Source organism: Marmota marmota, unplaced genomic scaffold (assembly GCF_001458135.2).
Source record: "Marmota marmota marmota unplaced genomic scaffold, marMar, whole genome shotgun sequence".
NCBI lineage: Eukaryota > Metazoa > Chordata > Mammalia > Rodentia > Sciuridae > Marmota > Marmota marmota.
Genome location: NW_026000076.1, coordinates 4,820,959 through 4,847,800, shown reverse-complemented (window position 1 = coordinate 4,847,800; position 26,842 = coordinate 4,820,959). Strand labels below are relative to the sequence as shown.

Sequence of the window (26,842 nt, the reverse complement as noted above, 5' to 3'; positions counted from 1 at the left end):
GCAAATTAAATCTATACTAAGAGACTGCTTCACATTTACATTGGGAGAAATTTAAAAATGTCATAATATACTTTATTTGTGAGGCAATGGAGAAACACATTTTTTACACTTTTATATTGCTGGTGCTGCAACAAAAGCACATTCTTTTTGGAGGGGAATTTGGCTATAGGTAACAAAACTACTGTGCATTTCCCTATTGACTCAGCAGTCCCATGGAAGATACAGCTGTGATGGTATGCATAAGATTATTATCAGAGCATTGCTTGTAATTGTAAACTGTTTGAGAAAGTTTAATTGCCCATAAAATCTGGTTGACAAACTGGTTCTTACACATAGTGCAGTTTTGAGTAGCTAAAAAAATGAAGATGCTTTCTGTGGACTAATAAGAATGATTGTCAGGAAGTAAAGCAAATTACTAAAGACTGTGATATGTTACTTTTTATGTAAGAAAGAATAAAAATCAAATGTATACATATTTGCTCATTTTGTACAAAAAGAAACAGGATAGATAAATCAGAAAGTGATAAAAATTTGTTATTTACAGGGCATGAATGGGAGCACAGTGGAAAAGAAGGGTGTTGATTGAATAGGGTGGGAGATACTATTGGGACCATTGAAGAAATTTGAATAAAATCTATAGATTATAGTGTTGCATCAATGTTAATTTCACAGTTTTGATAATTGTACTGTGGTTATGTGAGAGAAAGTCTTTGTTTTTAGAAAATAGACACTGATGTATTTAAATAGTTATTTAATTTTAAATCTTTCAGAAAAAATTTGTATATGTGTATGGAGAGAGAATGAATAAAAAAGCAAATGTGGTAAAATATTAATTGGGAAATGTAGTTGAAAGTATATGAGAAATCTTTGTAATAGTCTAGCAGTTTTTTAGTAAGTTTATAATCACAATTAAAAGCTTTAAAGAAATTGCCTTTGTTACAAATATAAGTCTGGGAAGCTCCTTTTCCCCTCACATGCATAAATATGTACAGCAGAGCAAACTGATTTTTAAAAGAACATTATTAAAAAGGTAAAAGATAATATCCATATACATTTGTCCATCTCTTAAGAGTCAGTGCAACCTTTGGATCACTGGAGTTCCAGGGCTTACAGGGTTATCTTCACCACCAGAATCTATAGCTTAATTCTTCCACTTCACACCAAGCAATAAAAATTAGTCTACCAAGGGAAAAACTTGCCCATCTGATGCTCCTAGAAGGGTCCCCAAATTTTCCACTTGAGATAATGTTGAGTTTTTTATTTCCTACTGGCCCAGGGATTGTTTTCAAGGATGGAATACTATTATTCCGTACCTCTTTATGTGCAAAGATGAATGAAAATTTTTTTTTGAACAAAACATGATATTGGGGTATAACCTTTGATATTTAAAATCACTGGTTCATATGTGAGTGAACTTTCAGTGAGAATGCCCCATGGGTGTTCATATTTCCTGATGCCACCAGAGGTAAGAGTGTAAATGAATTTGAAGAAGCCAGATAGCACTCTGCTTACAGAACAAACAATTCTAGATAAAGCTCATAAAGCTGGGGTGGCATTTCATTCACCAAAGACATTCATCTAATTCTGACCAGAAGCCAGAATTCAGAAATTTACAGACAAATCAGCAAGGCCATGAATCCCACACAGCAGGAGGAGCCCTCCTGGCATGCCAGAGACCTTCATTGCTTCAGATTGCAAACCAAGGTATCACAGAAAACAGAAGCTTTTTTAAAAAAATATGGGATCTCACTGTGTGCCCCAGCTTGCTGGCCTCAAACTCCTGGGCTCAAGTGATTGATTCTCCTGCCTTGACCTTTTGAACAGCTGGGACTACAGGTACATGCCATTGTGTCTGGTTAAAAGATTAAAAAAAAAAAAAAACAAACCAAGAAAACCTTTACAATTATTGTTAAGAATAATTGTAGGGGCTGGGGCTAGGGCTAGGGCTGGGGCTCAGTGGTAGAGCACCTGCCTCGCACGTGTGAGGCACTGGGTTTGATCCTCAGCACCACATAAAAATAAATAAAGATATTGTGTCCATCTACAACCAGAAGTATTAAATAAAAAAGAATAATTGTAATCCTCTTTATAAGATGTTTAAAGTGACTTTTCTGCCTTTATGGGAATTGGATATTTTGATAAAGAAACAGGTGATCTAGAGGAACCCTATTTCATGAATATAGTGAATCTTATATACAAACTGTGAAGTTTGCCAGTTATCAACTCTTTTTAAAATTTTTATTTTTTATTGGTGCATTATAATTTCACATAATAGTAGAATTCATTGTTACACATTTATACACTCACACAATATTACAATATATTTTGGTCTATTTTATTCCCTAATACCTCTTCATTTCCTCCAGTTATCAACTCTTGAATTGTTCTTAATTTGTGTATAATTTTAGAATCGTGTTGTAGGAATTTGGTGGTGATTTTGTCTAATCTATTAATCAATTTCAAATATTTTTATTTCCCCCTTTTTGGATCTTGCTGCAAGTTTATAAAGTACTACATTTTTTTTTTAAAGAAATGCAGCTTTTATTTTACCTGCCTAGTGTCTGTTTTTAAATCATATAATATTTTGCATGTATTTATATTCTTTTATTTTTCTCTCAGTTAATTTTGTTGTTTTTATAATATTCAGCTGCTTTTTCTAATATATGTATTTGTTAAAGTAATGATCTCTCTTCATTTCTCTTCATTACTGCTTCATTTAGATTCCACAGATTTCTTGATATGTAAATTTTTTCATTTTGTAAACATACTATTTGATATATCATTTATTTCAGGATATTTTCAGATTTCTTTGATGCATGAGTTCTCAGAATTATATCTGTTAGCTATCTATTGCTACATAATAAACCAGCCCAAAACTCAGATTTTTAAAATAGTTTTTACCTTCAGTTCTGTGACTGAACAGTTCCTCTTTGGTTTTGTCTGGGTTTACTTGTAAGGCAATTGATTTCTTATTTTTATTATTTCATCCCCCCGTCCCCCTTCCAGTTAGGAAGTTATTCTCAGAGCTCATTTTGTCTTTTACTGTTTACCCAACACATTTTAACATGCATTACATACCTTTGAACAGTGTTAACAAATGTTAAACAAGTCTAAACATCATCCTCCCAGGAAATGATTTTAGAACACTACTTTCATTCTGCTTCCCCCCTTATTTATATTTATTTAATACACACTATATTTTATAGGATTTGTCTGGAAATTCCAAGGGTCTGGAATCTTTTTGGGTCTGTTTGCCTTCTGTAATTTTTGTTGGTCCTTGGTTTCAGATTGTGGTTTCAACCTTGGTGCTTGATTATTATTATTATTATTTTTTGGTGTTCTGGACATTTTATTTAATAGTTCTTGTCAGGATAAATTTAGAGGCTTATAGTAGACATAATTTCCTTTTAAGAGCAAAGTTTTCTTGTTTAGGTACATTGTCAGTAAGGGAACAACTTTAAGACACTTAAGATGCTTTGTAGCATAGCATCTTAATAAACAAAAGCAAAACTCAGATTTCACATTTCATAGTTTTGTTTCTCAAAGGAGTTATATCATTGTTTTCCCACATCACTATCATGTTAATGCTTTATCATTAACTTAGCTTGGAATATCATACCTTTTATCACTTTTCCCATAAATTCTGTTCATTTTTAAATCTCAGTTTAGATTTCACATCATTTCTGGAATATAGTTTTTACTTTTTTTTCCTCTCTTGGGTTTACATTAGTTGCTCTTCACTTTGTCTTTAATAGCACCTTGCTTAGATCTAAATACTAATCTGATAGGCTAGTTGTCTGTAAGTACTTTTCTCTAGCTAGATTGTAAACCCCTTGAAGGCAAGTATTATCCTATTCATCTTTGAATCCCTTATTATATATCTGAGTCTGTGATCTATAGTGTTGTGATAAGGCGTGTAGATTTTTTTGCTTTCAAATTTTTATTTTATAATATTCATTTCCTTAGAAATTCTAAGGAATTTGTCTTTTAAATTTTCTTTAGTAACTATTCCCAAATTGATAAAAGCATTTAACATTTTTTACAGTATAAACAGATTAAGTGCTGTGCATTTTGCTTATAAAGTAACAAAGTATTTCAAGCATTTTATAATTCAATTTGTACAAAAATTAAATTTTCAAACTTTGGTTAGTAGAACTAATACATGTACTGTCATATCCATTTTCCAGAGTTGTTTAAAAAAACAAAATCTACTAGGTACAAGTATTTCTTGTACAATCAGAACTATGTGGTAAGAGGGGGGAAATGTTATATTAATTGCTTTTAATTTTCTGGTTTAGATGAGCCTTTTAAATTCTCATTTATATGTTACTGAAGCATAAAATATATCTTTTGAAAAGCATAAGTTATGTCAAAAATAATTATTATTTTATTCTTAGGAAGTTCATGTATTTTAAGATTAACTTCTATTAATTGCCAAAATACTTTCTAAAAGTCATACTACTGAAGGGAACCATTTCAAGCATTATGATTATTTCTGGGGATAAATTACTTTCAGTTCTCTTAGGAGGATAGTATCTACTACACTATAGTACCCAGAATCAAAGTTTATATTTTATCTAAAAAATTAAGTACTAAATATAACCCCAAACATAGTATTTATATAGACTCTTGAATGCATCGAATTACTTTTATTCATATTAAGGTAATATAAAATCTATCTAATATAAAGTATTAGTTTAACCAAATTAACAATCACAAAACAGCAAATATTTTTCTATTAAAAGTTTTCTGTTCACTTAGCAATGTTTACTCAAATATATAATATTATGAACTTAAATATATCATCTTCTATATTTTCTGTTTATGCTCAACTGTACCCTGGTGCTCCTTTTTTTGTGTTGTTGTTGTTGTAGATGGACAGCATGCTTTTATTTTATTTGCTTATTTTTGTATGTGGTGCTAGGGATCAAACCCAGTGCCGTACACATAGTAGGCAAGTGCTCTGCCACTGAGCTCTAGCCCCAGCCCTCCCTTTTTAACTCTACTTATATTAACATCATAATTCCAAAATGGAAAGATGAGCCATCTCTAAAATTCACTGGAGACTAATATTCTTTCTTGGAAATAATTTACAGAACATTTAAAAGTTTTCTTTAATTATTTTTATTTGGCTTTTTAAAAGTAGATAAGATTTTCATTTTAATTGTAGTAAAATACTTTCAAACTAGTTTAAGCAAAGATAGAAAAAACCAAGGAGACTGATAAAACAGTCCCTACTTTTGCTTACAATGCCTCAAGTGCCACATGCATAGTAATATGTTACAGAAAAGAACTTTATGTCTTTTAGCAGATTACAAAGGAAATCTAGAAGTTTATACAAAGCTAAATATTATTTCCTTTCTATTCCATTTATTTCCTTGTAGTTTGAACTTGGCTCTATGTGTTACCCTTCTATAATAACCACTGTGTGACATTTATCAGTTTTCTAAGTGTTCCAATTTCTCATCCCCCCCCACACTTTTTTTTTAAAAAATTTTTAAAACAGCTTCGTAACATGAGAACATTCAACAAATCTTTGTCATTAGATGTGGATATATCCTATACTTTTATCACAAAATGCTCACTTTCCTGAGCTATATTAAACACCTCACTCATAACAGGTGTATGTATAATTGAAGACCTTAAAATGTCATTTAAAAAAATGAGTAGAGGGGCTGCGGATGTGGCTCAAGCAGTAACGCGCTCGCCTGGCATGCGCAGGGCGCTGGGTTGGATCCTCAGCACCACATAAAGATAAAATAAAGATGTTGTGTCCACCGAAAACTGAAAAATAAATATTAAAAAAATATCTCTCTCTTCTCTTCTCTTCTCTCTCTCTCTCTTTCAGAAAACCTCTTAGTGCTTGTTTCTTAGGTATTATAATGTATAGCTTTTGTTTCCTTCAGACCGAATTGTTTCAGTCTGAAGGAAAATGGTTATTACTTTCAGAAATGGTTATTACTTTCTAATCTGAAATCTTTTTTTTCCTTAAGTTTTAGAGATTTGATTGTTGTCAGGCTAAAGGAACAAATGGATTTTTCCGCCCCAAACTGATTTATAGCATTATTATAGATGGTTTGAATGTATAGTTTTCAAATAAGATGTAGCTGGCTAATTGAGTTCAAATTCAAAACATCTCCATAAGTCAGGCATGTGAAATTAAATAACCTATTAAATAATCCTTATGTATACACTGGGTACCAAAGTTATGTCCCACAAAATAGTAGAATTATATCAGAATGACAGCAAATAAATTTTTATTATAATATATTTGCTTGAAGTTAAGGTACTATTCATCATGCCCTTCATCATGCAGTCCTTACCAAGTAGGCATTGTATCTGGAAATCACATCCTACCAGAATGCTTGGACGCTTCCCAGTGAATCTGCTCCAAACTATATTTTTTTGCCAGGAATTAATACTTCTTCATAATGGATAACTGAGACAGGTGGCCACCATACATCTTCACAAACTCAACAAAAGCACTACATGAGATTTCACATTCCCCTAGTTCAGTGCTGACAGATTTTTGCAACATTCTGGAATGTGAATTAACTCTTCATCAAGCAACTATACTCCATTAGCATACATTACTAGTTCAACTAGTCTAGGGCATGTCATTCTCACACAGTCAAGTGTGCCTTTGCTTACCAATTTCTCAAAAGTGAAGATGAATGGTAGGAATTTCATAATGAAAAAATGGGTCAAATTCCTCTTTATATTAAAAAAATACATCACTAAGTTCACTGTGGTTGAATATTTGATGAACGCATCCCTGCTTTTCTGAGTAATATGGAAATGTGTCTGTCCAGGATTTTCACTGACTGCATTAATGTGCAAGTGAACATGCTTTTGAGAAACCAGAGTAAATAGCAGATCATCACTTAGTGGTAATTCAGGGCCATGGTAAGCCATGACATTGATCAGCCACACGAAGGATACCGGCTGAAGAGACATGAGGAAAGCTGCTCATTTTTAGTGGCTTCAGTGTTATCACTATTGTTGGCCACTAGTACTTTGAGGGATGGATCATTACTGGGGTACCTATGTCTTAAGTGTACTCTGCATCAGAGTTGAGTTGTTGGCTTCTTTCTTTTTTTCCTTCTTTTTACCATGACAATTCTTCTATGGTAGAGTCTGTAATTTCAGTGGACCAAAAGCATCAATGTTTGAAATAATCACCTACCTTTTATGACATAACTTGAACTGCTTTTGGGGATTTTAAAAATGAATTCATATCCTTAGAAGATGAAAGTTGTTATTGCCAAGGGCATTTATCTAGGAGATTTGATTTGTGAAAGAATTGCATAAGGAAAAACAAGTTTTGGGTTGGACATCTTATTTGTCATAAATGGCTCCTTAAATGAATTCTAATTGACTTAAATTTGGGTATATAATATTTCCTTTATGGAAACATATTGTTACTAAATTTGGATTTTATTATTAGGATTTGGCTTTTAAGATATGTATACTCTTGGCCTCTGTTGTCTATCTCCAGATCTTTGTACTTTTGATGATGTAAAGAAAAATCAAATTATACTCATTGAGAAAAATCTCAATATTTTTTTTTAATTTATCTTGAATGCAGGTGGTTGTTTTTTTAATTTTTTATTTTTTAAAAATACTTCAATGGTCAATGATAAATAACTTGTGTCCAGGTATGGGTTTTTCTAAATGGGATTCAATTATATTAAAAATTAGATAAAACATTCAAGTTATTTGGAAAAATTCTGGATATCAAGAGATACTTAAAAAAAGTATATGCAAATGTAGCTGAACTTTTGAGCACTTATCTTATCCTGAGTGTTTCATGAAAAAATTAGTATCCTTGTATTCCTCATGTTGCTTGTCTTAGAAAACGGCTCTCTCATTTTCTCATTTCATTTGGTTTACTGCCTCAGCTCTAGCAGGTTTTCCAAAGCTGATCATTTAGATATCTGGTTGTTTAGATCTTTCTGTTTTATTGGTAAATTCCAAAAGTGTTGACCTAACTCAATTAACAGTTTCCTTCCTTTTTTAATTTTGAAAGTAACTTTACTAACATATTAAGTAAAACAAAATTTAAAAGGCAAACAGGGCAGAAGTTTCCAAAGCACCTTCCATGTACCAGTCATAGTCTTAGGCATCAGTGATATAGAGGTGAGCAAGACTTGGCTCCTGCTCTCAAGTAGCTGATGAAGGACAGATACGATGTACAGATTGTAAAGGAAGCACAGAGGATACTTAATACACACTGTTTGTGGATGGAAAATGAACAGAGAAGGCTTCTAAGACAGGGTCACCTGTAATTTATTTTTCTAATGGGCACAGTTTTGAGACTGAAAGACGGTACCATTAATCATTATACAAGGTCAGTAGGTGTAAGCAAGGTTGTTCCAGGCAAACTGATAAGAGATGATCACTCCATTCTAAGAAGTCATGTGCTGAGTTCTCAAGACAGGTAGGAATTAAGCAGGTTAATTGAGGAAGAAGCTTTTTAAGGGGAAGTATAGAAAGACATACTGGAAGATTAACATAGCATTAGATGGAAGCATGTGAAATTGCCACTTTATAAGTGAGAAATGGCCAAATATTTGCAGTTTTGTATAGTTCAATGTGATGTGTTAAGGTAACTTAAGCACAGAATATTTGTTTTTATTGTCAGGAGATAAGCCTGAAAAACAAGGCTAGAACCAGGTCATGAAGTTCTTGAGTACTACATTGTGGAGTTTGGACATTGTTCTGAAAGTGATTGTATGTTTATTTTAAAATACTTAATTATAAAGTATTTAATTTTTTAATATCCAATGCATTCTCACTATTGGCAGAAGTGAGAATAGATGTAGTTTTTTGTTCAAAAATTTATTTTTAGAGGCACAAAAACAAAATTAGGAAAATGAGTTCAAGGGAGAACATGGGTTATCTTGAGAGTGAGAAACCTTTTTTTTTATTTTTACTTTTCAGCTTTTTGGTGTTGGTATTTTACTTGAAGCAAAAATAATGTGGATACTTTCTTTTATTAATGCCTTAGAATAGCCAAAACATTGAAATTATCTCTTCTCTGGAGATTTTGTAGAATTCCACTATAAATCTTTTGGACTTGGTGCTTTTTCTTAAGGGGTAAGGTGGATAGGAGGTAGGTACCTGAAACTTTGCAAATTTCTCAAATTTTCAAGCTGTTTAGTTTTTTTTCCTTTTTCTAAAAAATTACTCATTTCATTCAAGGTTTCAAATCTCTATAGAAAGTTGAGATAAGAAGTCTCATTTAAAAATGAGTGAATTTCATCTATTTTGTGCTTATTTATTTTTATGTTGCATTTTTGTACTCCTTTTAGAATTAGATTGTCTGATGCTTTAGTTTTCAAAGAACCAACCCTTGGGTTTTTATCCATTAGTGTTTATTATGCCTTTTCTACTTTCTGCTTTCCCTTGTTCCTTTATAGTTTTTTTGTTGGATGTTTAAATTATTAACCTTTTCCCCTGTTTATTGAAATTTAAAATTAGGTTCTAAGCATTGTTTTAGTTTAATTGACAGGTTACATGTTTTATATACATATATGTGGTCAATGTGTATGGGTGTATATTTGTATATGTATGAGTGTGCATATATATGTACTTGTATATTTGTGTGTAATGCATGCCATATTTGATATGATTGCTGTAATGAATAGAAGAGAGAATAGAGAGTGTGCATATATATGTACTTGTGTATTTGTGTGTAATGCATGCCATATTTGGTATGATTGCTGTAATGAATAGGAGAAGAGAGATGAATAATGAGGAAACTACTTAGAAAGTAGATAAGAATATTATACTAGATCATGTGAGAAATTTTGGTGACCTGAGTTGAAGTGGCAATAGAGTTGGAAAGAGTGTAGAGAACAACTGGAAATGAAGGGTGTGAGAAAGGAAAGATATCTCAGAATAATTCCTAAGTTTGTTGTTTGGGTAGCTAGTATATATGAAATATCTTCACTGAATTAGGACCCATGTTCAGTATAGGAAAATGGAAGAGTAGGTTTAGGGTGGAAAGGTACATTCAGATTGTGACATCAGGTTTATAATATTTACAGTATTTTCAGTAAACCCTGTTTAAAAAACAGATATTCAAGTCAACAACTCATGAAAGAGGAGGGAGCTAGAGAATTGGAGAGTCATTAGAGATTTTGACTGAGGTGGGCTAGAGTGGTATCTCTAGGACCTCTAGGACCTGAGGATAGTAGGTCTAAGATCTGTCCCTTAGGCCCTAAAGTTCTATGAGAATTTTCTAATTTTGTGTTTGCATTTTGGCACATTTGGCACATTCTTGATTATCTTAGTGTCTACCATACTCACAGATCTCAGTGCTGGTATTTGTGTCTGAATGGTTTAAGTGATTGTCTACAGACCACATATATGGTAATAAACAAATTTGCAGTAGTAGAATTTGTATTAGGTTGATGTATACTAATGCAAAGCTGAGAAAATCTTTCTTCAACTTTTGACCTCATATTGAATAATTTTGCCATTAAAACTTTCTTTTATGGGGATGATTATAAATGAGAGTTTTTTTAGAGAATTTCTGAAAAACTGAGATCTTAAAATGGAACTTTGCTTTGTAATCATGAAAATAACATAGAGCAACAGAATAATGTTTTGTTTTAATCATCACAGGCTGATCAAAGAACATAGGATTACATTAATTATGTGCTTAGGCCAAGGGAATGCCTAATAAGATGTGCCCCCTGAACAAGGTATTTCAAGGAAACTTGAAGCAGAAAAAGCACCAGGAGATCATGTGACCCATTCGGGTGTGTGTGTGTGTGTGTGTGTGAGAGAGAGAGAGAGAGAGAGAGAGAGAGGTGTGTGTATGTATGTACATGTGCAAATGTACCTAATTATTACATGGATTCTTATTTAGCTGTATAAATACCAATTAGTAATTTTTATTAGCAATGCTATAACATTTTTATTGACTTTTATTTTTTACTTTTTGGTTATTTTTTTCTTCCCTTTACTGAATTACCTCCCACTGTTAGTTTTGGGTGCTGTTTTTCATTCCTCTTCTTGTAGTGTTTTGCTCAAAATGCCTTGCAGTGCTGGTTTTCTGGCTGCGAATTCTTTTAACTTTTGTTTATCGTGAAATATTTTAATTTCATTGTCAAATCTGAAGCTTAATTTTGCTGGATACAGTATTCTTGGTTGGAATCCATTATTTTTCAGCGTTTGAAATATGTTGTTCCAGGATCTTCTCCCTTTCAACGTCTGTGATGAAAAATCAGCCGTTAACCTAATTGGTTTACCCCTGAATGTAATCTGCCTCCTTTCTCTCGTAGCTTTTAATATTCTCTCCTTGTTCTGTATGTTGGATATCTTCATAATTATGTGTCTTGGAGTTGGTCTGTTACGGTTTTGTATGTTTGGGGTCCTGTAGGCTTCCAGGATTTGGCAATCCATTCCATCTTTCATATCTGGGAAGTTTTCTAAGATTATTTCATTCAATAGATTGTTCATTCCTTTGGTTTGAACCTCTACACCTTCTTCTATCCCAATGACTCTCAAGTTTGGTTTTTTTATGACATCCCATATCTCTTGGATGGATTGCTCGTGAGTTCTTAGGATCCTTTCTGTGTTGACTATATTCTTTTCAAGTTGATAAACTTTGTCTTCATTATCTGATGTTCTGACTTCTGTTTGATCTAGTCTATTTGTAATATTCTTGTTTGAGTTTTTAATTTGGTTTATGGTTTCCTCCATTTCTAGGATTACTGTTTGATTTTTTTTTAAATCTCTATCTCCTGGTAGAGCTCATTCTTTGCCATTTGAATTTGCTTATGTAATTCGTTTTCAAAGTATACTTTCATTGTTTGAACTTGCTGTCTAAAGTTTTCTCTAAGATTCTGTTCCATCTGAGTTAGGTATGCCTTGAGTTCTTTCTCTGTCCATTTTTCTGATGCCTCTAGGTTCTCCTGTGAATTTAAGTTGTCCTGCATTGTTTGTAATCCTTTTTTCCCTTGTTTTTTTATGATGCTCACATTACTTTCCAACTCTGTTTGACTGCTGTTTCTGTTTTCTTCTTTAAATTTGTTTTGTTTTTTATAGTTCCAATATCTCTCCTTTGTGTTGGGAGACAATGTTTAGAGATGTTGGATTTAATTGTGATTTAAGGTAAATTCATTAGTTTCATTAAAGGCCTACAGATTTTGATGGCATATATAGAGTTGAGGTTTGAATTTAGGATTTTATGTTGAGGTCGGGCGATTTGATGGTATGGAGGTTAGTATATGTTAGCTTCTTTGGGGGGTTGCTCAAATGCAGGCGGATATTAACAAGAGAATAGACAGGAGTACTTGGGGGTGTTAAGGGCTTAGGTGGACTATAGACCGATTTGTAGTATTCATCTATTTGTATTTAGTAAGTTGTACGTAATCTGGGTGGTCATGCTTAAGAGGAAAGATGGGGAAAAGGTAAGGAAGCAAACCAAGAAAGAGAGAGGGAGAGAGGAAAGAAAGAGAAAAGAATAGAAAAGAAAAAGAAATGATAAAAAAAAATAAAATGCAGTAAAATAAAAATTACAATTAAAAAATATTAATATAATTAAAAAAAAGAAAAAAATTAAGATTAGAAAATTTTAAAAAATTAAAAAATTTAAAAAAAAAGGGGGCACTGTTAGGCTTCTATTTTCTTCGCTTCCAGTAGGTGGTGCTGTGCCTTCTGGGCCAAGATTTTGCCCTCCGGCTGTAGGAAACAATTCGTGTGAGGCCGCTCCCTCCTCCTCCCACTGGTGTCTCTCTAAACCTGTTAGCTTAGGTTTATTCCTGGTCTCTAGTCCCCTCGCTTCTCCTGCCAGCCAGGCCTTTCCCAGTGTGATACCTCTCGGCAGTTCAAGCTACATTCTGGGCCTGCAGTTTCCTGGACATGAAGCGCGGCTACTGGGAACAGGCACCTTATTGTTTTGATTCCCTCCTCTAGCCCCTCCTCCAAGAGCTGGCGAGACAGGTTTCGTTTTCGCCGCTGGTGGGAGGGGGGAGTTGGATGGTCAGGTGCCTTTACCTTTCCCCACGCCTCTATTCACGCTCACTCTGTTAATCACGCCCCCGGAAAGCCGGGGAGAGATTTTATGGGATTTCCCCGCTGTATGGGAGATGGTCTAAATGACACACACCTGTTCTATTGCTGAATGAGCTGTAATCTGTCGAAAACTGGCGATGGTGACGTCAGCTCTCCAAGATGGTGGCCGCTGGCTTCCTAGGTGGTCTGTCCGGTGTGGAGGACAGAACTGGACTGCTTCCTTCCCCGTCTCAAACCCAGAACTCAGCCTGGAGCACAATGAGGGCACAGCCAGCAGGAGCCCACAGAATCTGCAGCACTGTTCCTCTGCGTTGCTAGCATGCCGTTTCCCCGCGCGCCACAGTCTCTAGCAGCGGGGCGGGCTGCCGAGCAGCTTGAATCTCCGGGCGCACGGTTCACTCGCAGTTGAGCCCCAGTAACCGATCCTGGGGCGATGGAGATCCTTCCTCTAGGTTTCGGTGCACCCCAATTTTGCTGGAAATTCCTAACAAGATAGCTTTTGCTGGAAATTCCTAACAAGATAGCTTTTGGCCGTTCTAACTCGTTATTCACCTGCACAGTGACGCGGTACATGGGGGTGATGCACTCTATTCACCGCCATCTTCAAGAACCGACTTTTATTTTTTAGAATTTTGTTTTGATGTATATGTTTTATGAAGTAATTACAGGTATCAAAGTACAGTCACCTTTTCATACAGTTGATTTACAGAACTTATTTATTGTTCTTGACTGAAACTTTCTATCCTTTGACCAACAATTGTCCCCTATCTCTGCCCCTTTCCAACCTGGAGTAGAGCTTCTAGCAATCACATTTTACTTTTTGCTCGTATGATCTCAACTTTTTTTAGATTACACGTTATAAATGGGATAATGAAATATTTGCTTTGTGTGTATGTGTGCCTGGTTTCTTTCATTTGGCATAATGTCCTCCAGATTCAACTATGCTGTTGTAAATGACAGGATTTCCTTCTTTTTTAAAGACTGAATAATATCCCATTATATATTACATTACATTTTCTTTTTCTACTCATCTTTTGATGTACTTTGATGAGCACTTAGGATGATTTCATATTTTGTCTATTATGAATAATAGTGCAATGAACATGAGAGTAGAGATTTCTCTTCAAGATACTGATTTCATTTTCTTTGGATGTATACCCAGAAATAGAATTGCTGTATCATGGAGTTCTATTTTAAAATCCTTGAGAAATTGCTTTTGTTTTCTATAATGGCCATGATAATTTATATTCCCACCAACAGTGTACAAGAATTCCCTTTTTTCCACATCCTTATCAACACTTGTTTTTTTCTGCCTTTTTTATAATAGTCATCTTAACAGTTGTGAGGTGATACTGCAGTTTTAATTTGCATTTCTCTGCTGATTAGAGATGTTGAACATTTTTTCATGTTTGTTGATCATTTATATGTCTTTTGAGAAATGATAATTCAGGTCCTTTGCTTATTTTTTAATTGGGTTATTTGTTTTTATTCTATTGTCATTTGAGTTACTGTGTATTTTGGATTATCAGATGTATGCAAATATTTTCATCCATAGCCTGTCTCTTCATTCTGTTGATTATTATATTTGTTGTGCTAAAAGGCATTTTCTGAAATAGTTTTATAATTTGTAACAGTTTTAAACAGACAATCCTGTAATACAATTGATATTAGAAACAATAAACCTAAGCACTTTTAAAAATAACATCTATTGAATTGTAATTAAGTTTTGCTTTCTAGCTTTATTGGGTGAACTGGTATTTTATTACTGAAAATGCTCATTACGCAGATTTTTGTAGCTCAACAAAGTGTTGAACATAGAGGGTTGACTCCTGTAGTTGACATGGAGATGTATTGCTCAGATTCCTCTTTAAAGTAGGGATTACTACCTAGCAGAGAAATGCAGAATCCAGGCAGCCTCCTCTCCCATGCTTTAAGGTCCACCTCAGCTGCAGAGTCATGACCTCTTTGTGGCAGCACACATTTATATATTAAGCAGGCAGAGAAATCACAGAGTGCTCTGATGGACAGTACTTGCTTTAGAACTTTCATCTAGTTGGTTAAAATTTTGTTGGTCCTGTATCACAGTTCTTTCTGAACTTGCTTTCTCTGTCTTAAAATTTACAGATGTTAATCTCAAACATTTTGTATCCCAAATACCCTATTATCTCAGCTTCAGAGAAACCAATCCTCAGTAGCTCCTGATCTCATGGAACTAGTTTTCTAGAAAGAAATTTACATAAAAAAAGAAATTAAAAATATAATCACTATTATATAGAAGCACAGGTAATCTGGGAGTATGTAATAAAAGGACCTAAGTTGGTTAACTATATTGTTTAGGGAGGTAGCATGGTTTAGTAGCCAAATCATAAACTTTGGGCTTTTACTCTTTCCAGGCCAGTTTTCTCATTTCTAATATGTGAATGACACATGTTCTCTCATTTTTAAGAGAGATACTGGCACAGGATTTCCTATGTGATTGGGGGAAGTTTCCCAGCAGCTAGAGAAACATTTCAGTGTTTCACTGTATAAGTAGTGTTTCAGTGTACAAACATTTCAAGCTTTTTTTAGTGTAAGTTTATTGAAGTCCCAGTTGCGAAAGCAGTTTATATGGCGAAACTTCGATTCACAAATGAAAAAATATATTTCCATCTTTACATAGAAGGGTTTGTAAAATAAGTGTATATATTTATATAATATATATGTAAAAATTGCCAAACAAAATATTTGTCACATAGTTGTAGTTAACACTTACTATCACTTCCTGGAAATATAATCCTTAGTACAGTTTGAGCATCTCTAATCTAAAAATCTGAAATCTGAAACTTTTTGAGCACTCCATGTTTTTAGATTAGGGATATTCAGCTGATAATAAATATGCATATATTCCAAAATCAGAAAAACTCTGAAATCCAAAACAAGTTCCAAGCATTTCAGATAAGGGTTACTGAGACTGTAAAGAAACAACTAAACTATTACTTTTAAACATGTTCTCTCAGGAGGATATGAAAAGAAACCTATTTAGAGAATATGGTATATTCTTTTTGACATCTTAGGATCATTTTAATGATGATCGTATTTTCAAATAAAGTAAAGCTCTCTCTCTCTTTTTTCCTCCTGCAGTAAGAAAAGTGGAAAACCACCATTACAGAACAATGAGGTAAATTTTTATATCCTCTACATTTTGGTATTTTATATACTTAGTTTATTTTTTGTTACACAATTCTGAATTAGGATAAAATCATAGAATTTTTAGAATTAGAAGGAAACTTAAAATATCACTTTGTTGTTGTTGTTCTGAGGATTAAATCCAGGGTGCTTTGCCATTGAGCCATACCCCCAGTCCTCTCTGTTTTTTATTTTGAGGCATGGTCTCTAGCTAAGTTGTTGTGAGTCTCTAAATTAACATTCTCTTGCCTCAGCCTCCCGAGTCCCTGGGATTACAGGTTATGTGCCATGCTTGGTAAAAATATCACTTCTAATCTGGTATGTATTATAGAATTTTTTTATGAAATAGAATCTTGACTAGTGTCTCATAGTGTTTATTTGAATTTGTGCATTCTGTGGAGGGCATTATTCCAATGAGGCAGTTACAACTGTTAGTTCTAGTCCATGCTGAGGTTAATTTACCCCTGCTTGCTTCATAACTCTGTTATGTCCTTTGTAGCTGTACAGGACAAATCTACTCTTTTTTCTGTAATATACACATATATTTAAAGATAGTTGTGAATGCCAAGTCTTTTTTCCCTTATGCTAAGCAATCTTCATTTCTTCACATATTTCTCATGTGACATGGCTTTTTGATTCTTTTTTCAATTCTGTACACATTCCTTTGGGCTTAAGCTAGTTTTCTTGAACATTGCACTAAGAGTATAATGTAGTTGAAATAACTTGACTGGCATGGAATATGTCAATACTATTACATTTCTTGATATGGATACCATAGTGCTAAAATTCAGCCTAAGATTGTGATTATTTATTTAGTCATAACTGTTGTTTACATTAAGTGAAGTTTATGGTAAATTATAACCTATAGTTATCTTTCTGATGAATAGTTCTGTTGGCAGATACCTTATATTCTGTATTCATCAGTTGATTTCTTTCTTTTTGTAATAACAACTTTAATGATACAATTCATATATACTATAATATTCGTTCATTTAAGTATGTAAATCAGTAGCTATTAGTATATTCAGAGTTGAAAAGCCATCTCTGCTATCTAATTTTATAAAATTTTATTAACTCCCCAATAAAATTCTATACCGAGTGTTAGTTACTGCCTCAGCATTCTTTTCCCCCAGCCCCTGGCAGCCACTAATCTAATCTGTTTTCTGTCTCTTTTGATCTGCTTTTTCTGGACATTTCATAGAACTAGAATCATGTAATATATATGGTCCTTTATGTCTGTCTTCTTTCACTTTGCATGATATTTTCAAGGTTTATTCATGCTGTTTTTGAATCAGTATTCTATTTCTTTCTTTCTTTCTTTCTTTTTTTTTTGCTGAATAGTATTCCATTGTATAGGTATAACACATTTTATTATCCATTCATCAGTTGAGGGACATTTAGGTGGTTCCATTTTTTGGCTTTTAAGAATGGTGATGCTATGAATATTTGTGTACCAGTTTTTAGGTGGATTTTTGTTTTCATTTCTCTTGGGGATATACCTTGGAGTGGAGTTGCTGGATCATAGGGTACTTCAGTTGGTTTCTTTTAAATAAATATTAATTTATACCTGTAAATGTCAGCTTAATGAATTTCACCATCAGTACTATTAGTGTACAATTCTTATATCTAGTGTATTAAGTACAAGTTATTATCTATACATTTAATTTACCTTCTCTTTCTTCCTCATAATTGCTAATAGTATTGACTAGGAAAGGACCAAGGAGATTACTCTGTGACATTTCTTAATCTTTATAGGTTTTTATTTTTGGTTATAATTTATTTAGCTGTGACTATATGTAATTATAGCAAAATTTAGTTCTTTTTTGTCCATTGAGGCCACCAGAATTTTAGAGAAATATCAAAATCCTTGGTTAATTTATTACATCATTTATTAAGCCAATCTTTCAACAAATATTGATTGAGTCTCTCACATATGCCTGGCATTGTTCTTGGCTCCAGATATATGGCAGTTATAAAAAATTAGTCCATACTGTCATACATTCTACATGTCAGCTAATATACTAATACAATATATTAACAAAGGAGAAAATTAGAATAGTTTAACATGACTTCTTTTTAGTAAACTTGCTCTACTCCTAATTATTAGCATTTCTTAGGTGTTCCAAAACCCTATGTATTATTGTAGTCTCTGAATATCCTGAAGATTAATGACAAAATTTTTGTTATTTAGTTTCTATAATACATCTTTCTCCTTATTTGAAAAATGGAATACAATATGCATAAGTCCAGTTTTCTGGTATATCTCTATGATTATTATCTCTTGTAAGTTATATCTGAGTAATCAAAACTTAGTTATCTTAGTGATACCTATTACCTGCATGTCATATCAGCAATTTGTAGGACAGCAAGATTCATTTGACTTATTTTAGTATTTCTCCCTATTTTTCAATTTTGTACAATTTTGTTTTAACATATACTTATAGGTTGTATAGTGTGAGCAAGAAAAATTTAGATTAATCTAACTGACTAGTAATAAAAAATATACAAGATGTATACTGATTCCGCCTTTGTAAAATTGATAGGATGTGTATGTACACACAGACACAGTAAAATGAAATCTGCAAGGCTATATACCAATATTAAGTTGATATCTCCAGAAGGGAGGTATAGGTTTCTTATTTTTGCTTATCAGAATTTAATTTTTCTTCAGTGGATGTATTCTTATGAGAGAAAGCAATTAAAAGGAGTTTTTTTAAATTGAAATATTTTATAATCATAATCTCTGAGATGGGGTAGAGTGAAAGAATTTTCACAAGGCATGAGATTTAAGGATGGGTAAAGGATTTAAAGTTAGCAAATAGTACAGAAAGATAGTTTGATTTTAAAGTGTACATTTAATTTTGATGTGTGTGTTATAAAGTTCAAAATAATGCTAGGTGCAGTGAAGCACACCTCTAATTCTGGCTACTTGGGATGCTGAGGTATGAGGATCACAAATGAGACCCTGTCTCAAATTAAAAAACAAAAAGGCCTGAGATGTGCCTCAGAGCTGGAGTGACACCCCCGGGTTTAATCCCTAGTACTGTAAAAACAAAATTAAAAATGTATAAAGCTATACAATGTGCTAGATGTCATATTTAGCATTCCTGGGTATATTTTTATATTTTTGGGTTGTGTGGGTAGGTTTAAATATGTATATATCCATAAACTGTACAAGTAGTTTACGTATTTAGAAACTTCATAAATTCAACTGTAAAATAAAATATAGATATCATTCTGATTTTTTCCCCCAGCCTAGAGCCATCTCTGTTGATACATCTCTAGCTCTGCAGCTATAGCTGGAAATGTTCATTTAACTACTCTGTAGTATTCTGTTGAGTGAATGTGAACTGTTTCCTTCCCTATTATAGTATATAGTTTTCATTTAATAAATTTACCATAATTTATGTAATATTGATGTTTATTTAGATTGTATTTATTTAATAGTATTATAAATAGTGCAGTCTTTTTTCATTTGTGTGACTAAGTGTTTATGCAGGAATATCTTTAGGATAAGTTACTATAAATAAATTTGCTAAGTTATTTTACATTTTATAGTTAGTGTGCATTTTACATTTTGATTAAATGAAACATAATAGTTGTACCAATTTACACTTTCTCCAGCAACGTACAGTAGTACTTATACTCTAGCCAGCATCATATGGCCTTTTATTTCATTTGCTATTTTAAACATCTGTGTTTTTCAGTTAATTTTAGTTCATCTCACTTTTACAAGTTGATTGACATTTCAGTAGGAACTTCTCATTGCCATTTGATTTTTTCTCCAGAATGTTACTTTTCTTTTCTTGAGTGTATTATTACTTTAACTTCTTATTATTTGTATCTAATGGTTTGTTTGCCTTTTCTAATAAATGCATATATTTTAAGTACTGGGAAGTGTGGTAGGGGTATATCATAGTTGAAGAGCACTTGCTTAGCATGTAGGAGACCCTGGGTTCAGTCTCCAGCACTGGAGAGGAAAAAAAGTCTAAATATTGGGAAATTTAGAGGTTGGCAAAGTCAAGTTTGAATTTAAAATTAATTCTTAGGAAAGGCTAGTAGTATTAGGAAACATGCTGTCTCTGTAGGTACTGTATTCTTATTTATATTGGTTTCAAGTATGAATTTTACTGTGTAAATGTAGAGCATCTTGCTGTTCTGTTCTTTTCTCTAATTCTGTCTTTTTGAGCCAACCCCCTAGTCCAGGTTTTTCTTTGTAGAAAACTCTCTGATGACTTTTGGAAAAATGTAGTTTCCTTCATGGTCTGAAAGGTAATGAAAATCCAGTCAGCTTTCAAGTAACTTAAGAATAGAAACCAGTGACTGGAGGAACAGAAGAAAAGGAGGAGGAGGAACTAGAGACCACTTACCTGCTAATATTTTAAAATGCTAGTGTTACTCTCATAACATTTTTTTAAAAAACCTTCTTCATTGTGTCAAATTATTTCATGGCCATTTCATTTCAGAATTATAAGCTAGGAATTGATGGAGGGTACTGAGATTATAGTCTGTTAATAGTATATATTGACTATAGATGAAATGAGGTGAAGGGGTGGTGGTGACAGGAGGAAAACTTTGACAGTAAAAGTCTAATTTTTTTTTTTTAAAGTAGTGGGTTGTATATTGCCTACTGCTTATTTTTTTCTTCCTGTATTTTCTTAATTTGGGAAATAAGAGATTTAGGTTGAAGTAGTAAGGTTTGGTTTGAGGATAATAAGCTATCTCAACTAGATTTTTTTTTTTTTTTTGGTGGTACTCAGGATTGATCTTAGGGGCACCTGTCCACTGAGTCACATCCCCACCCCTGTTTTGTATTTTATTTACAGAAAGGGTGTCTCACTGAGTTGCTTAGCACCTCGCTTTTTGCTGAGGCTGGCTTTGAACTTGTGATACTCCTGCCTCAGCCTCCCGAGCCACTGAGATACTGGTGTGTGCCACTGTGGCTGGCCTCAACTAGATTTTGAGTAGGATTTTAGCCTCTTTTGTTTACTGCTGTGTCCTGATCATTTGGTATACTGCCTTGGATCAAGTAAATATTTGTTGAATGAATAAATGAATGAAAGAATGTATGTGTGAATACAGTAGACTGTCAGTGTAATTCAGTAGGAGATGGTTTATATCTCTGAAAGACTTGAAACACTGAATCTCCGTACAGCAGTGATAGGGTGGACTGATTCTTTTCCCGTTCTCCCCAGCACCCCCTTTTTATTACTGGGATTGAACCCTGGGTTGCTTTGCAACTAAACTACATTTCCAGACTTTTTTGTTTTTTAATTTGGCACAGGTTCTTGCTAAGTTGCCCAGGCTGACCTCAGATCTGCAATTCATGGACCACTGCACCCAGCTAGTTCTTTCTATCTATCCTTTTCTTCAAGCTTCTTTGTCTACAATTCTGAACTACTTGGTGCCTGTTTATTAGGCTTATATAAATCACTTTGCACAGTGAAATACAGTACTAAAACTATTCACTTTAAGTTCAAGTTAGATATTAATTAAAGCATAATTACTCTGAAGTTTGTGTAATAGTAGTCTAACTAATAGTAACTATGGGTATTTGTTTGTCAAGAGGAATAGTACTGCTGGGCACAATGAGGCATACCTGTAATCCCAGTTATTAGGGAGGTTGAGGCAAGAAGATCACAAGTTCAAGGCCAGCCTGGGTAATTTAGTGGGATCCTATCTCTCAAAAAAAAAAAAAAAAAAAAAAAATTAAAAAGGATTGGGGATGTAGCTTCTGTAATTTGTGTAAGGCCCTGGGTTTAATCCCCAGTTAGTTAATCAAATAAGTAAGTGAACCTTGATTTTTGAGAGTCAGAAAAGGGCTAGGTAGGGATTGGGGTTCTGGAGTGTCTTGCCTTTTCTAAGAAGTTTCTTCTGCTGTTTCACCAGATGGTCTAAGGGTATTAAAGTAAATATCCTCTACCATAGGCTATTGATGTCACTGTCAATAAAGTAAATACTCTCTACCATAGACAATTCATAGATCCAGTGAAAATAAAGAAATCTCAGAGGGAGAGAACATCATTTTATCTTTAATATTTCTAGAACAATAGTCAATTCTCAGTCGTTTCTGTGACCTCAAGGCTCTGTCCTGTCTACCTTTTCACCTTCTGTCATTCTTGTTCCTTTTGCTCTAGTATCTTGCTGTTAAAATGCACAACAGTTTTATTCCCAACACTGGGTTTTTGCACTGCTGTTCCTTGTGCTTCACCCCCCACCCCCGTCCTCCTTTCCCAAATAATCATGTGGCTTCATTTTATTTATGTCTCAGAGTAAATGACAAGAGATCCTGTCTGAACCATTCTTATTTTTCTTAAGGCCTTGTCTAGTCAATTTGTAATAATTATTTTATTGGTTTCCTTTTTTTAAAAAATCTGTTTTCCCTGATAGACTGTACTGCATGAATAAAGGAACCTTTTCTGTCTTTGAATTTATAAGGAGGAGAGAGTGAATTAGCAAATTGCTTATTGGAAATCTAGGAATCCAAAAATTTTCTGATTTTTTTCAGAGAAAATCCTGTTGTAATTTTCTTTTTTGTAGTCTTCTATTAATCAAGAAGTAGGTAATAAAAGAAACATTAGTAAGTACTTCAGCATTTCTTAACTCTTCTCTGATCTATCTACTACTATGCCTTTCTCAAAGCTCCATCCAGACTGGTCATTTTGTTATTCCTCAAGCACATTAAACATGCTTTCACCTTGTTATTTTGCAGTTGTTGTTTCTTCTGCTTGCTTCTAGATATTCAGATGGCTCCACAACTCCCTTCCCTATTCAGTTTCTAGGGAACATCTTATTTTCTGGGAAGCATGTTTATGAAGAACTGTGCAGTAATCATCTTGATAGTTGTCTGTGTTGACTTAGATGAAATATTTAATCTTTTTTGTTTTAACTGTCTTAAAAATGTTTTGTTTTTTAAATGTAGAAAGAAGGGAAAAAAGAGCGAGCTGTGGTGGACAGGGTGTTTTTATCAAGGCTCACACAGATCCTGAAAATCATGGTCCCTAGGACATTTTGTAAAGAGGTAAGTCTTATGAAATTGTAATGTTAAATGTTAAAGTTTAAAGGTTTTGAGATTAGAACAATAAATTATAATTCTTAGGTAGTACTAACGGTCAAATGTTTTCTGTGTAAATAAAGAAGACTACTAACTTTTTTGTCTCTAAATTAGTCCCTGTCATGCAAGTATGCTTGCTCAGTGCCAGCTTTTACATAGTTTTCTGTTTATGAGATATTATTTCATTCTGTTTTATGTAAAATACTAGAGTATTGCATTATAGCTACCTTCCATGGTGTTGCTTCAGTGTTAAATACTATTATTAAAACCAAGATTAAATTTAAAAGGACAAAGCGTTTTTATAATATTGAGATGATTATAAGTCATATTGGTATAGAATATTTTTGAGGGTTGCTTCTTCATATTTAATTAAATATATTTCTAAGATACTCCAAATGGTATCTAAATTCTTTAAATATTTTCAGGAAGTGAGCTGGTTGTAGGAATAAAATTTTATTATCCTTTCTTTTATCTTTTTATCAAGATTATTTTTATCATTATTTGATAGACATTCTTAATGATTATTAAAGTAATGCAGTGTTCTTTTTCATTCTTCAGCATTCTACCATTGTGTAATTAGAAATATCATTGCCTTTGTCTCCTCTTCCTCCCCGTGCCACATCTTTTTAGTCACTGGGATCTACTTATTTTTCCTCCTGTTCTTAACTGGATATTAGTGTTTCTTAATTAGTCACACTTCTAGAATTTTCTCTTTTAAAATGTTTCCTGTCATTTTTCTCTTTTAAAATGTTTCCTGTCATGCACACATTAGTAATAGGGAATAGTGGTAATTTTAAGGATATCCTTTGTATGAAGGCATTTCACAATTGTCTAGTTCACCAGATTTTGTGATAGTGAGACAAGTAGACTTGATACTCATGTAAAGAAAAAATGAGCCAAGAATTTAAAGTGAAGGAAAACATTAACGGTCTAATGTTTTCTTTGTACCTTAATGATTACTTTAGAGTTGAGACTGTATTTAAAGTTGGTATTATCATAAGTTAAATTGACATCTACAGTTAGCATTTATTAAATGAACATGTATACATGTAACATTTAATAAATGCTAACTGTAGATGTCAATTCTTTAGGTTCTTCTGTTGTCATTTAAATACTTTGGGATGTTGGGATAGGGTAGGAAGGTGATATCTTTCTAGCTAACTCTGGCAAACATTGGGGTAGCAGCTGCCACAGCTCATTTACATAATTTCTTTGATGTAATAACTTCTGTGCCATGACCCTCTGCCTTGTCTTTCACTTTCAAGGGCCATATTCCAATATATTCACCTTTTAAAAAACAATGTTTGTTTCACAAAAAGTATATAAGTAATAGAAGGAGTTGTCCTTCACTTCAATAACTTTGAACACAGTATCCAACAACCTCCTTCCTCCTATTCCCTAGGTCCTTTCCCCAACTTTAGCTTGTATGTTACTCTCATATTCTTCCAGTTTAGGAGTTTTCAAAGATCAGCTTTGAATTTGTTTATTGATGGGGGAGGAGGGAGTGGTGTCAGGATTCTCATCTCTTCCTGCTTCATGATCTATCTTGCACAGCATTGCTTAAGTAACATTCTCAGAATATCTCTTTTTAACATTTTGTTCTACTTAGTAGCAGCTTACAGTGATTTCGTATTGACTTTAAATTTGGCTCTATATGCAACACCATACTTCATATGGTTTTAATCTTTTTTCCCACCATTAAATTCTTCACCTGTTCTTTTTACCTGTAATCTCAGTTGTCATCTTTGTTTTACTTAATTTATTTAAAGTATTTCTATGCTGTAACTGTCTTTGCTACTCCACACCTTTCCATCCTATCACTTTTTATACGAAGTTTCACAAGTGTACTCGCTTGAATTTGTCTATTTTCTTGTTATTTTTTTATGTGTAAATCTTACCATAATAACTCAGGGATCCATTTTTGAATTCCAGATGAGAGAGATTAAATGATCTATAAGGCCTTTTCCATTTATTTTATAACTTTAAGTTTCCTTTTAGGCTATGTTTAAAAATCGCCGATAGCTAAAATGTAGTTCAACTGTATTAAGGTACAAGAAAGCTTTAAATTTTGAAACCAAAAATCTTTACCAGGTAATTGTCCTTTTAACTTTTACAAATGCATTTAATTTGTAATACTTGGATTTATTTTAGACAGGATACTTGATACTTATTGCTGTTATGCTGGTGTCTCGAACATATTGTGATGTTTGGATGATTCAAAATGGGACACTCATTGAAAGGTACTTGTCCATTCACCTTCCTTGTGTAAATACATATATATATGTGAAATACTAATTGTCTCATATTTAAGCTTTGTCTTATAAAACAAAAAATATTTATAGACAAAAATAAAAATATTTATTAACAAAAATTCTAAATCAGGCAAAGGATACTTAAGTCAAATTATGTGTTTGTTTATTTAAAATTTTTTGTTTCCCACGTTCCAGGCACTGTGCTACGTGATAATAGGGATATATATATATGTATACACTCCAAGAAAGAGGAGAAATTCTGTACCAAGGCTTGATGAGCTGACATTTTATAGGGAATTAGAGACAACTAATCTCAAAATTAAAGTACAGTACAAGTGCAATCACAGGAATTTAAAAGAGCCACCAAGTGGGATATCTGAAATGAATAATATAATTTTTTTGGAAAAATCAAAGCATTTCAGTGAATTACATTGAACATGTTGATTAGAAGGAAATAATACTTAGACCTTTTTTCTGCTTTTGAATTTAGTATTTTTAAAAAATTTTTTCATCATATTGTTTCTATATGTTATTAATCACAAGAATTGATAATTTTGTTTTAACAACTTCAGAAATGCTAGATTGGATATGGTTGTTATAACCATTCACCATTTGTCTTTTAATGAGGAATGTATTATGATACCAAATGAATGTCAAAAGTTTTTTTTCTTGTCAGAAAATTTTTAAAAATACTTAATATAAGCTAACTTTTTGAATGAGACACCTAAATTTTGACTTATTTTTCTAGGAGAATAAAGAAGTTTAGCTGCAGAGGATTAAAGCCCTTAAATTAAGCACATACCTCTGAATATAGGTAAATTATGTAGGTTTTAAATTTAACACAAGCCTCCCTAAAACTATTAGTAAGTCCTATTCTTTTCTATTTTAATCATAGTGAAATATGAACATAGCTCAATGTTAAATGTCTCAGGTGCTTCTAATTGCAGCAAAGGTTAAAGGTTACTTTATTACAAAACAATCCTGTGGTTTAGGCTTCCAACTGCCATTACTCAGAGCCAGTTGTTTTCCATTCTTTTTACTGTTTCATTTTATTTCTGTGTTTTGGCATAACATACTTGTATTTCTGTCTATAGATTCTTTCAGTTGTAAAATGTATGTATACATTTCTTATTTTGGGATGAGAAAATTAGCTCTTTCATACTCCTGTTGATACCCAAGATCATATTCTCAATGTCATCTTGCAATTTTTGTTAAATTTGTATTTATTGGTTACATGATATTGACTATTGTTTACAGCTGAGCCACATGCTTAAAAAACATTTTTGTTTTTGGTCCTTGCATTTATAAATTTCAAAGTTTTGTTTTGTGCACTTTTAATATT

At 33.0% G+C, this 26,842-nt stretch overlaps 1 protein-coding gene and 1 pseudogene across 2 annotated transcripts in view; one reads left to right on the top strand and one right to left on the bottom strand.

Moving 5' to 3' along the window:
* Positions 1-6,006: 6,006 nt before the first annotated feature.
* On the bottom strand, positions 6,007-13,630 carry LOC107155048 (annotated as a pseudogene).
* Positions 13,631-16,042: 2,412 nt separating this feature from the next.
* Positions 16,043-26,842, top strand: part of Abcd3 (ATP binding cassette subfamily D member 3) — a 61,260-nt gene continuing 50,460 nt past the window's right edge. For both annotated transcript variants that reach the window (XM_048814414.1, XM_015500832.2), the window contains exons 1-3: positions 16,043-16,186; positions 23,117-23,215; positions 25,400-25,488. In XM_048814414.1, coding sequence (XP_048670371.1) covers positions 23,189-23,215; positions 25,400-25,488 — 116 coding nt within the window. In that variant the 5' untranslated portion in view covers positions 16,043-16,186; positions 23,117-23,188. The remainder of the gene's footprint in view (positions 16,187-23,116; positions 23,216-25,399; positions 25,489-26,842) is intronic.